Below are 13,397 nucleotides of genomic sequence, written 5' to 3'. Positions count from 1 at the left end.
AGTAGCCCCCCGACCGACGACCGGCGGCGAAGTCTGTACCTGGCCCTCGGGGGTAAAACCTCGGGGGCATGTGGGAAAACCGCTCTGACCGCCGGTCGGATTGGAGCCTATTCGGGAGTTGAAGGTGTCGTGTGTGGGCGCATGTGTAGAGGATCGTTCGGTCACCGCTTCCTCATACCCGAAGCCAGATAGGGTAAATTCTGGCACCGTCTAGCCCGAGGTTTGGATTGGTCCCCGTTTCGGAGCGGGGGCGTCCACTCGATAGGGGTGACGTAAAACCTTTAGCATCATTTATGGCGCGGGCCTATCCCGTAACATTTTTTGTAGAGTCACCACGTGCCGATAGGGTCGACCACCCGAAAAGCCGCTTCTCGGTTTTGGCACGTATCACTAGGGTTTTTTTTATCGGCGGGGACAGTAACCCGACCGCGGTCGGGTTCCCATGATGGGCGAACCGTCGTAACCAATAATATATATGAAAATGGCTCAAAATTATTTAAATTGTGATATATCTTTAATCCCGATAATTACATTATCGGATTCGGACACAATAAAATCACGAAATGAAGGTGGAGAATCGTCGTCGTCGTCGGCGTCGCCACCGCCACCACCACCGACACCGGCCTTAAAACAAAATCAATCAGACGAAATTATTACTATATCTGACTCGGAAGAGTCAAATATTGCACAAAACAAGATAGGAAAAACGTCGTCGTTGTCGTCGTCGTCATTTTTACCGTTGTCGAGAAAACGGCAATTGTCGCGATTTCCATCCTCATCGTCGTTACCGCCATCGTCGTCTTTGTCATCGTTGTTGTCGCCATCGTTCGAGACGGTGACATCGTCTATGCTGGAGGAGATACCAGCGACAACAGTATCGTCATCGTCGTCGTCGCCATCGTTCGAGACGGTGACATCGTCTATGCTGAAGGAGATACCAGCGACAACAGTATCGTCATCGTCGTTGTCGCCATCGATCGAGACATTGTCCTTGTTGGAGATACCAACGACAACGATATCGTCATCGTCATTGTCGTCGAGCTTATCACCGATATTAAGTCGACGACAATTACAACAATTGGAACGACAACAGCTAGGGAGAAACGAATTAGAGGAAGAGATCGAGGAAGACTTCCATCTTTACTTTGAAGGCCCGAAGGAGTACAAGGATGCGTCGTCAACAGTGACATCGATTCCATCTTGATCGTATGCACCACACTAGAACCTTTTTTATGCCACGAAGTGTTTCGCGTTAATGTAAAAGCGGTAATGATAACACGGGTGAAAAATGTTAAATTAACGCATTATTTAAACAAGAGGCGCGATTTTAACGTCAGATTCGATCCACCGTTTCGAGCCTCCAGTGACGACGTGCATCCTGATTCGCCGTGGTACGAGGTACAAATAGGTACCATCGATCGTTCGTCCGTGTACGTCGCGTTTCAAATGGATTTAGATAGTCCTTTTTACAGGACAACCGTGACTCGCGACAAAAAAATGACGTTGCGCAAATGCGTCACGGCTTTGATGCACCGTATCGTCATTCGCGCCGCGCAACTTTTGCCACACGATACGGAAACCGCGCGAACCGGTTTGTCATACATCAAATACGACGTCGGCGGTACATACAACGTAATGCAAGTGGACTTTAGATCTTTCGTCGGAAATGTGTCGCTAATTCTGCAGACGTTGGACGTTCGAATGGAATGCGGCGTAAGATTTTTAAGATTCTATACGGCAACGCACGGTCTTCGTTTAAACAAACTTAAAGCAAAACAATTGATCGATCGCGTCGTTGATCTGGATCATCCGCACGTGGATATCGTGCAGATTCATCGCGTCGACGTGTTTACATTTTCCGACGGCGGCGTAATGCTGATCTATTTGGATGGAACAGGACCGACAACCCTTTCCGGCCTTCTGTACAATTCCATAAGATTCACATCCAAACGTTTCAATCGGTACCGTATAGGTTACACGAGAAGCTACGGTTACTTCGACATGCACTTTTCTCCCAGCATCGAGAACAATATCGTGACTTTTGCGCAAGCCTACAATTCAGCGGCTAAGATGGCTCAACCGCGCGACAGCGGAGTCCTTCCCTCGTACGCGTTGTGCCGCGGTTACACCAACGGCGATTCAACTTTTCGCAATATCGCGAATCAAACAAGGCAATACATACGCAACCTTGTATTATATTGTCGCAACTACGTGAGACAGGGGCACTGTTTACGCGTGGAGGAGGTGCTTACCTTCGACCGTCTTTGCCTTGATTGCGGCATGTCCGAGGCAATTGATCGTCACGGCACCTTCGCAGAAAATTGCCCGGGCATTATTAGCAATTGGCTTGTAACCAATCGTCTTTTGTATTGGACGAACGGCGAAAACTGGCGTAGGCACATGGACGAATGCATAATGAACGACGTTAGTTTCTTACGCTGGATCACAAGAGAAACGTACGACGACATTGACAGAGCCGCGTGGACCCACCCGGACGTAATACGCTGCTTAATAAAATCGGAGTTTAGATCCATGTACTTTGTACACGGTATCTCGCGCATATACAACTACGACATTATTCGCCATATGTTTGTCAACGGTACTGAGGTAATTCTAATCGTGGGGGCATAACGCATTTACGTCCGTACGACGATCCCACGGATACTTATCAATATCCCTTGTACAATAGCCTAATACGTCCATATTACGTAAAGCCCTTACGTCACTTATGGTTGTGCAGCACCACAATTCCTTGCGCTCCGGACGACGACGAAGACCGAATGTACGCGCAGCAAGCCGTGCGATACTTAATAACGGTATACGCTTCGTGGGCGTACACCTACTTGTTCTCCCGGGTGATGCACCGAATCAGCAACTGGGAACAAGACTCGATCGTCCGCGACATGGCGGCAACGAGTTTCTACGTCAACGTCGATCAAGCATTCTCGCTCGCCGAGTTTTTGAATAAAGTTGAATCTTATCCGGTAGACGAGTGCAAGGTGACGATACACGATACGTTGGAGAAGAAAGCCCTTCTACAAGCGATACTCGAACCACAAACGCCTTTCGCACAAATCGCTCGTATGTGCGTTGCGGTTCGAAACGACGACGTTTTCCGAGAAACTCTCGCGACGTTTGTTCAAGAGAACGTAGACGTGTTTCCCTTAAACGTCGTCAATACATATGGCACATTTTACGCTTGGGCAGTAATTAATCGGGACAAGCGCTCGACGCTTACGGTTCAACACTTACGGCAACAATTACGTTCTATTAGAAAGAAATTAAGACGCAAAAGTTCCGTCGCTTCCCGCACGCGAGCGTCTATTGACCAGCGTGTTGCCAGTGACGACGCAAAGGTCGCCAATTTGACCACCATCACCACCGTTGCGCTACCTCGTCGTGATACTGTTACCACATCTGGCATAGGATCGGACAATAGTGATTCCTTCTCTTGCCGTTGGCAAAAGACAAAGCATAAGAGAAACGTAATACTGTCCACGTCGGAAGAATCCAATGCCGCCGATGGTGCCGCCATCTTATTAAATGAATCAAACGTCTTACCTACTGGATTGCCGTTAGATACCGCATCATCGTCGTCGTTTATACCCTTTTTATACCCTCCGTTTCTGTTGTTATTCGGTGTCCGGACTCTCCTTCAAGTCCTTTACGTGTACGGTTCCCAAAATCTTGTTGTTATTGTCGCGGAGTCGCACGATGACAGGTGATATGTGGCGGTCGACTGTGTACGGCCCGGTGTATCGAGGCGCAAGTTTTCCCGCGAAGTTTTCCTGCGCGTTGGAAAGCGGATGTTCGCGGCGGTAGACTTGCTGGCCGATCTCGGGTCTCCAGTCGCGTCTTCGCAGGTTGTAATATCGGGCTTGCCTTGCGGTTGCTTCTTCCTGGCGGCGTGTGGTGATTTCAAATCGGTCGCGCAATTTTCGAATTTGTTGCGCCCGCGCGGTAGGTCGGCCGGCTAACAGGTCCTCCTCCAGGGTTTGTTCGGTCCTGGCTCGTAGCGTGCCGGGTGCGGTAAGTTCGTGGCCATATGTGAGCATCGCTGGTGTATATCCGGTGCTTTCATGAACGGCGGTGTTGGCGGCGAACGTTAGTTGCGGTAGATGGCGGTTCCAGTGGCGGTGGTTTTGGTCGACGAATTGCGCGACCATCGTTTTGAGCGTTCTATTGGTTCGCTCGACCGGATTGCATTGCGGTGAGTATGGCGGCGTTTTTCGATAATCGATGCCGGCTTGCGCGAGTAGGTCCGTGAATTCGCGGCTGATGAACTGGCGGCCGTTGTCCGTGATGATCCGGCGGGGCATCCGTGTTGTAGTATTATTTCCTTCTCGACGGCCCTTGTCACGGCGGTGGCGGTGGCTTGCCGTAGTGGCTTCGTCGTTAGCCATTTTGTAAAAACGTCTTGCCACACTAGGATCCAGGTGTGACCTTCGGAGGATTTTGGTAGCGGCCCTATGAGGTCGATGGCTATGACCACGTTAGGTGCATCCACACTGGCGTGGTGCATGCGTCCGGCCGTTTGTTGCTGTGATGGTTTATGCTCCCGGCAGTTCGCGCAGCGGCGGACGTATTGTGTTGCCTGTCGAAACATTCCTGGCCAGTAGTACTTTTGTGCCAGTCGGCCCAATGTCTTCGCGAACCCCAGGTGGTCGGCGGTAGGGGCGCCGTGACACTCCTTCAGGACTTCTTGTCTCTGTTGTTGCGGCACGCAGAGCTTCTATGCGGTCGGCTCGTCGTTGTCATCGGTGGAATGGCGCTCGTGAAAGTGGCGGTACAGGTTGCCATTCTGTATTGAGTAGTCTGGCAGCTTATCTGGTTTTTCTCGAACGGTCTGCATCGTACGCTGGTGCCACTTGCATGTCGGTGTCACGACTGCCAGTGCTTGTCCGGTGTTGTCGTTCTCCTCTTCATCCTTCCCCTCCTTTAGGGGCTGACGCGATAAGGCGTCGGGCACGTAATTTAGGGCGCCTTTCCGGTACTCTACCTCGAAGTCGTGTTGCTGTAGGGCCACGACGGTGCTGTAGGGTTTCTACAAAGCTTAAATTTCATCTCCTACAAACTTTGTTATAAAATCGACAGTTTACGAGATAAGGTTTTACTAATTTTTCTCCGCAACCAAGCGTTATAGCGAAAAGTGTTTCCGGCAAAAGTTGTTCGTCTCTACGAGACGCATATTTCATTTCTTCCAAACTTTGTTGTAAAGTTGACAGTTTACTAGAGAAAATTTTTCCACTTTTTCTCCGCAACCAAGCGTTATAGCGAAAAGTGTTTGCGACAAAAGTTTTGTCCCGACGAGGCGCACATTTCATCCCCTATGAAACTTTGTCGTAAAGTCGACGGTTTACGAGATACGGAGTTTTGTTAGTTTTTTTCCGCAACCAAGCGTTCTAGCGAAAAGTGTTTAAGATAAAAGTTGTTCCCCTCGACAAGGCGCATATTTCATTCCCTATGAAATTTTGTCGTAAAGTCGACGGTTTACGAGATACGGAGTTTTTTTAGTTTTTCTCCGCAACCAAGCGTTATAGCGAAAAGTGTTTGTTTCGACGAGGCGCAAATTTCATCTCCTACAAACTTTGTTGTAAAGTCGACAATTTACGAGATAAGGTTTTTCTAATTTTTCTCCGCAACCAACGTTATAGCGAAAAGTGTTTCGGGCAAAAGTTGTTCGTCTCTACGAGACGCATATTTCTTTTCTTGCAAACTTTGTTGTAAAGTTGACAGTTTACGAGAGAAGGTTTTTCCACTTTTTCTCCGCAACCAAGCGTTATAGCGAAAAGTGTTTGGAACAAAAGTTGTTTGTTTCGACGAGGCGCAAATTTCATCTCTTACAAACTTTGTTGTAAAGTCGACAGTTTACGAGATAAGGTTTTTCTAATTTTTCTCCGCAACCAAGCGTTATAGCGAAGTGTTTCGGGCAAAAGTTGTTCGTCTCTACGAGACGCATATTTCATTTCTTGCAAACTTTGTTGTAAAGTTGACAGTTTATGAGAGAAGGTTATTCCACTTTTTCTCAGCAACCAAGCGTTATAGCAAAAAGTGTTTGGGACAAAAGTTGTTTGTCCCGACGAGGCGCACATTTTATCCCCTATGAAACTTTGTCGTAAAGTCAACGGTTTACGAGATACGGAGTTTTGTTACTTTTTCTCCGCAACCAAGCGTTATAGCAAAAAGTGTTTGCGACAAAAGTTGTTCCCCTCGACGAGGCGCACATTTCATCCCCTATGAAACTTTGTCGTTAAGTCGACGGTTTACGAGATACGGAGTTTTTTTAGTTTTTCTCCGCCACTGCCCATCGTGCCAGGCGGCCGGTCGGGTTTTCCAGCAAGCGGAGCCAGCGGAGAGAGAAATGGTCGGTGATGACGCGGAACCGGTATCCCTCCAGGTACGGCCGCATTTTTTCTATGCCCCATACGACCGCGAGGCACTCTTTTTCGGTTGCGGAATAGTGCTTCTCGGGTTGTCTCAGTGCTCTGCTTGCATATGCGACCACGCGCTCCTGTCCCTCGATCGTCTGGGTTAGGACTGTCCCCAGCCCCGCGTCGCTGGCGTCCGTCTGCAGAACGAAAGTGGCCGAGAAGTCCGGGCAATGCAGTACTGGTGCGGAGGCGAGGCTGTTTCGTATGTTTTCGAAAGCCCGTTGCTGGCTGGCGGTCCACTGCCATCGCTTGTTTTTCCGGAGGAGGTCGTTTAACGGTGCGGCCAGTGTTGCTATGCCGGGTATGAAGCGGCGGTACCAAGAAGTCATTCCTAGAAATCGTCGGAGGGCCGGTAGGGAGGCGGGCGGCGGGATGTCCATAATGGCCTTTACCTTGTCCGGGTCGGTTCTTAGTCTTTCCTGGTCGACGACGTGTCCGAGATACTTTAGGCTGGGCTGCGCGAAGTGGCACTTCTCCGTGTTGATCTTCAGGTTTGCGTCTAGCAACCGTTGCAGTACCTCGCGGAGATTGCGGAGGTGTTCGTTAAATGTCCTTCCGAGCACCACTATGTCGTCGAGGTAGGCGAAGGCTCGCGGTTCCATGTCCGGGCCGATAACGCGGTCCAGTAGTCGCTGGAATGCAGCTGGTGCGGCGTGGAGTCCGAAAGGCATCACTGTGAAACGGAACTGCCCCCTCCCTGGTATGGCGAAGGCGGTCATCGGTCGGCTGTCCGGGTGCAGGGGGACTTGCCAGTAGCCGTTCTTGAGATCGATGGTTGATAAGAAACGGGCTTCTCGTAGTTGGTCGAGGATGTGTTGCACTGGTGGTAGCGGGTAGGCATCTCGTACTGTGACCTCGTTGACCTTACGAAAGTCAATGCAAAAGCGGTACCGTCCGTCTTTCTTCTTCGCCAAGACCACGCCGGAATTCCAGGGGCTACTGGTAGGCTCGATGTGTCCGTCGTGCAGCATCTCGTCGATCTCTTTGTCAATGATTCCCTGTAGTGCGGGGTTGAATGTTCGGTATCGCTGCCGTATCGGTTCCTGGTCACTCTTTAGGCAGGTGCGGTGTTCGGTGAGCGGCGTGGTGCCTCTTAGTTGTGTGAATTTCGGCAAAAACTCGTCTAGTAATGCTTGCAGTTCCGTGTTTTGTTCATCGGAGCAGGCGGTAAGTCCGGCGGTTGGTTCGGCGGGCCGTAAGGTGGCGATCGTAGGAAGGCTCCAGCGGAAACCGGCTTTGCGCAGCAGGTGGACGCCGGCGATTACGGTGGAGGTCAGCCCTGACAGCACGTGAAAGGTCTGTAGTCCGCGGTAGTGCCCCAGGCGTATTTGGACTTGCATTCCCTCGTCGATTCGGCCGGTTCGTCCATCGGCCAGTTGCACGGCGGCGGTGATGCGGCGGACTTGGGCGTACGGTCGTATGTGTTCGGCGGTATCCTCGGCCACGTATGAAAGGATTGCGCCGCAATCCAGCAGGGCGTTGTGTTACTGCCCGGCGATCTCGATGGTCCCCCAGGGTCGCGGATCGGTCTGTTCGTTTCGGGGGCTAATGCTCGGCAGCTGGGCTCTTACGCGCCGGTGTCCGGGCTGGCGGTAAACCGGGGGGCCCCCTCGTTTTCCTCGGTCTGCTTGGCGTTTCCCGGCGTGCCGTGGCAATTCCGGGTAAGCACCCCCTCCTTTCCGCACTGCGAGCAAAACAATTTTGGGGGTCTCTTACAGAAGCGGCGGGTATGCCCCCGTTGTCCGCACCCCCAGCAGCACTCGCGGGAGTCGTATGCAGGGACGATGGCGGCGGCGGCGGTCTTCGGCTTCTCCTTGCCCTTCGGTGGTTGATAGTCCCGTTCATAGCGCCTGGCGCGCTCGTAGTCATCGGTGAGCTGCAGTAGTCCCGGGAGGTCGAGAAAATCATTGCAGCGCGCATATAGGTGGTATTCCGGCCGCAAGTTATGATAGATGCGCTCCAGGCGGTCCTCCGCGGTTATTCCTCCGTGGCGGCGCATCAAAGTCTGGAGTGCTATCACGTACTCCCGTGCGGTCTCGTTCGGCCCCTGAGTCCTGCGGGCGATTTCGGCCTCTAGTTCGAAGCGGGTCTTGGTGGGCACGAAGTATCGCCGGAAATCCTTTTCGAAGTCCGCCCAGCTCCTCTAGTCGTCCCGGTTGTTGCAATACCAGAGTAGCGCCTGGTCTTTAAAAAGCAGTGGAAGGCACCGTTGTAATTGTGCCTGCGTCAGCCCGTAGCTAAGGCGTAGATCCTCGAGGCGCTCTAGGAAGGCGACGCCGTCCTTTCCGTCGAACTGGCATCCCCATTTGCGGACGGTATCTAATAGTGCGGCGGTGTCCGAAAAGGTACTCCGGCGTCGTGTCCGGGGGATCCCTCGGACAGTCTTTATCTCGTCCGCGCTGCTGTCGTCGGCCGTGGTTTATCATCTCCCGCTTGGCTGGTCCGTCGGAATTTATCGCTCGTGGTCGGCATTATCGCGGTATTTTGCCTATTCATTCAACCAGTCCCTGTTCGGGCGCCATTTTGTAACCGTGAATTTTTAATTATGATGTGCTACGGATAGCCGCGGGTAATTCAGGGTTCGGGCGGCGGGCTGGTTGAATGAATAACGGAGGCAAGCGGTATATATTTATAACTATGAATTATTCTAATATATGCCTATCTAATATATACAGGTTCCCTACTCTAATATGTGCAACTTACAACTAAGATCTCGCTATGCGAGTCGCGGGCGATTTGTTATGGCGACGTGTGTCGCGGAGCGCATGTGCGCGTTGAGTATTCGGCGCCGGATTGGCTGCGGCGGGCGTACGGCCCGTGTATCGGTCGGTGCGTCGATCGGCGGTAGCGGCCGGTCTTACAGACTACAATGCTCGTGGCGGTATAATGTGTGGCAGCGTTCGTGTCGGTCGCGGCGGTAGCCGGATTGGCTGCGGCGTACGGTCGCGGCTGCGCGGTACGGTGCGGCGTTCGCATTCGCCGAGTCGGTCGGTGCGGCGTTATGACTGGTCGCGGCGGTGCGCGACTGCGCGGTGCGGCGCGGAGCTCGGCTCGACAGCCACGGTGATCAGCTGTTCGACGATCAGCTGTTGTTATCGTCGAGGATCATCCCGCGTGAATGATCCTCCGCGTCGGCGGTTTCCCCTCAGTGCGGGGTCCCCATGTGCGGTCGGGATCGGTAGCTCAATACGCGTACCGGAATCCGGGTGACGAGCGGGGCGGTGTTCTGCTACTCACTGCGTGGCGCGAGGAAGCGCTCAGTGCGCGCTAGTAAGGAAGCCGGTTTGAGGTTAAGTTTGGCACTCAGTGCGTGCTCTGGATACTCAGCTCAGTTCGCTGAGAGGATCGGCTCACTTCGCTAGACCGGGAAGATCTGATTTCTTATCACCAGCGGAGGGCTTTTATAGCCCCCGTTTGGTGACAAGAGGAGCGGAGATGTGCGGGGAGACCGAGATAAGCGGAGGAGACTACACGAGGTAGGAGGGTAACGGCCTCGTATCTATATGCCTTAACGTGGCGGAGGAACGGCTCGTTACATATATATAATATAAATATACAAAAATATAAAAGAAAATACGAAAACAAAAAAAATAACCAACAAAAACAAAAAAAAATAAAAAAAATAAAAACAAAAAAAAACAAGACTTTTCAAAGAGCTCTCGCCTTTGCTTTTTAGCGCAAGCTCACGTGCCGTCCCCACCTCCACGCGGTGAGAGTCGGGCAACGTGGAATACGACGACGAAAAGCCTTATTCCACGGCTAACGGGGCTCCGGCTTTATCTTTTCTTGCCACGAAACCAAAAACGTTTTTCAAAAATTCCAGATTAACAATCAGCATCGATCGAACATTATTGCTTGTTGATAACTACACTTGACTCTAATTTTTATTTCTCTTTTTTTGTTTCGGGGGGGGCTTCGCCCCCCCGACCCCCCGCCCAGCGGGGGCTTTGCCCCCTGCACCCCCACATGGGGGCTTCCTCCCCCAGGACCCCTGACCGGGGGCTTCGCCCCCTGGACCCCCTCTTAACCTTCTTGACCGGAACACGCTTGACAACGTTGAGTTTGCCGCGCGCGCGAAGCGCGCGCGTCAAACCACGGGTTACGTCCATAATCCATCTACTCCGTGCGTCTTTACTAATTTTATTTCCATCATATCTGTACGTTGCAAGAACTACGTTTATGACCAAACATGGATAATTTACGCTATATTAGCCATTTTACAAATTACAAAGAAAATGTAACCCATTTCAATCAATTTTTAATTACCCGCTCCCCCCCTCAGAGGATAGTTTTTAAAAAGCATTTCTTTTTAAATCAGAAAAATTGAAAAAAAAAATTTTTTTTGGTCCAAAATTCATGGGTCCAAAACACGTTTTTCGACCTCCTGAATCGAATGGTACAGTCGTAACTTAAACAATTTTTCCAACCACTCGTAAGACTATAGACTTAAAAAAATTAAAAAAAAAAAAAATTCCAAAAATCGGTCAAAAATTTAAAGTTCCAAAAAACGTTTCTCGACCTCCTGAATCGAATGGTATATACTTTCCAGATACCAATTTTTAGTAACAAAAACTTTGTAGAACAAAAATTTTAACAAAATTCCAAAAATTCCAAAAATCGGTCTAAAATTTGTTGTGCCAAAACGCGTTTCTCGACCTTCTAAATCGATTGGTATAGTCGACAAAAATACTATTTTTTCGAAAAAATTAACTTGTGGAACTTCTAAAAATTTTTCAAAATTTCAACAAATTAGAACGGCCAAACGGTAAGAGATACGATGTTAAGCGAGAGGACTAAATTGCTCCTCTCGTCGAGTTCTATAAGGGAAAAATGCAAAAATTTTAAAAATATTAAATTTTAAAATCTTTAAAACTTTGACGAATTAGAACGGCGAAACGGTTAGAGATACAAGGTTCCTTAAGAGGACCAAAGTTGCTCGGCTCGTCGAGTTCTATAAGGAAAAAATGCGAAAATTTAAAAATTGTTTAATTTTAAAATTCTCAAAACTTTAACGATTTATAACAGCCAAACGGTAAGAGATACGAGGTTCCTCAAGAGGACCAAAGTTGCTCCACTCGTTGAGTTGTACCAAGATCGACACCTAGACTTCGGAACCTACGAAGCGCAGACCTGGTGCAGCGCGAAAACTTATCAGGAACGTCTTCTACGGGAACGGCGACACCGGGAATGGATAGAGCTCGTTGAGTAACTATAGGACGGATACCTAGACTCCGGAACCTACGAAGCGCAAACCTGGTGCAGCGCGAAAACTTACCAGGAACGTCATCTACGGGAACGGCGATACCGGTGATGGATAGAGCTCGTCGAGTAACTAAAGGACGGATACCTAGACTCCGGAACCTACGAAGCGCAGACCTGGTGCAGCGCGAAAACTTACCAGGAACGTCGTCTACGGGAATGCCGATACCGGGGATGGATAGAGCTCGTCGAGTAACTATAGGGTAGATACCTAGACTCGACGACCTATGGAGCGCTGACCTGGTAACGTTAAAAAACCCACCAAGGACGTCTTCTACGGGGACAACGACACCGGGAGGTGATAGCCCCCGTCGAGTACGTCCGAAAAGGTCCTCTTCCCCGAATTCGTATCTCCGAGCCTTCGTGGTCAAACGAGAGCCCCACTGGTCACTCCGTTGAGCGCTCCCATGCTTAGAGGTAAAGCTCCGCGCTCCCGAGAGATACCCCGAAACCGACCTTCAAAGTCCCGTAACTCGCGAACGGTTAGAGATACGAGGTTCGAGCAAAGGACCTTTTTCGTAGATCTCGACGAGATCTTTCGAACAGGACCACGAGCGAGCTCGTATCTCGAAAATTTATCTAGACGTCTGTCGCAAGTATTTTATTAATCCATTTTGTTATTAAACTTACAGATTCTTCAGAGTTACTACGAGCGATTGCGCAAACGATTTCGTACGTATATACATTGTGAGAGAGACACGTAGCGGTCCAAGCTTGGTAAGTTGCTTTTCCTTTCTCTTGCGCTAATCTTTTAAAGCCCACTCGCGTAACCATACTTAAATACTTTGTTGTACTTGCAACTTTCAGAGTCGGTGCGGTACAAGCGCAGCTCCCGCCTGTTTCTAACGGATTACGCCTAGCGTTCTTAACGGTAAGTTGATCGCTAGCTACGTCTTTGAAAATTTATGCTCCGTCTAATTGAACGGATTTACAGCCTTAGCGGCGACAGCGAAACGACGTGCGACATGCAAGCCGCACGGAGCAACAGCGGCGACGGTCACCGCTGCGGTGACGACGACGAGGATAATTTTACGCTGCAACCAATACCGCTTGATCCCGAACGAGACGGACTTATGGCGACAACTGACATTGATTCCCTGATGCTGTGTTGCAGCTCCTTAGAACCATTCAAGTGCAACTACGAGGCTAAGCTGTACACCAGACCGCCTCAAAAGCACAAATGCAGCAACACAAAACTAACAAAGTACCTGGTGAAAAGGGCAGCGTTCCCCAACGCGCGAATCGACGACGACCATAACGACAACCGTAATCGAGCGTTCCCGGAGGAAGCTCCTAATCCAACCGACGAATGGTTCGAATTTTGTCTCGGAACGATCGACGATAAGCAATTATGGGTGCTTTTTCAAACTGACGACAACAGCGAGTTCTTTGACGATTTCGCCAACCGCGAAGAAAACGCGGAACAGAATCGCCTGCAAAAAATCATTTCGGCGTTTATTCTACTGGTCGTAACCCGAGCGGCCCAAAAGTTAAATCTGCAAACCGAGACGGCCACGACCGGACTCAAGTTTCTCTTATACGATATTAACCAATCGTACAGAGTGATGCAAGCGGATTTTGAAGGGTTTGCGGCACTCGTCTCTAACGAGCTGAGATTCGTTAATCTTCCAAGAACGTGCGGAATAAAAATTTTAAGATTCTATATCTGCATCCACGGAATACGGCTCACCAAACCAATTGCGGATA

The 13,397-nt window shown here is 50.2% G+C and overlaps 1 protein-coding gene across 1 annotated transcript; it reads left to right on the top strand.

Moving 5' to 3' along the window:
• The first annotated feature begins 481 nt into the window (after window positions 1–481).
• LOC105840316 (uncharacterized serine-rich protein C215.13-like) lies at window positions 482–1,204 on the top strand. The gene has a single exon (XM_012687221.1). The coding sequence runs from the start codon at window positions 482–484 to the stop codon at window positions 1,202–1,204; it is 723 nt and encodes a 240-aa protein (XP_012542675.1).
• Window positions 1,205–13,397: the final 12,193 nt, after the last annotated feature.

The sequence above is a fragment of the Monomorium pharaonis genome, chromosome 1 (assembly GCF_013373865.1).
Source record: "Monomorium pharaonis isolate MP-MQ-018 chromosome 1, ASM1337386v2, whole genome shotgun sequence".
In the NCBI taxonomy this organism is placed as follows: domain Eukaryota; kingdom Metazoa; phylum Arthropoda; class Insecta; order Hymenoptera; family Formicidae; genus Monomorium; species Monomorium pharaonis.
Note: the sequence above shows the minus strand (reverse complement) of the source record. Positions and strands in the feature narration are given on the sequence as shown.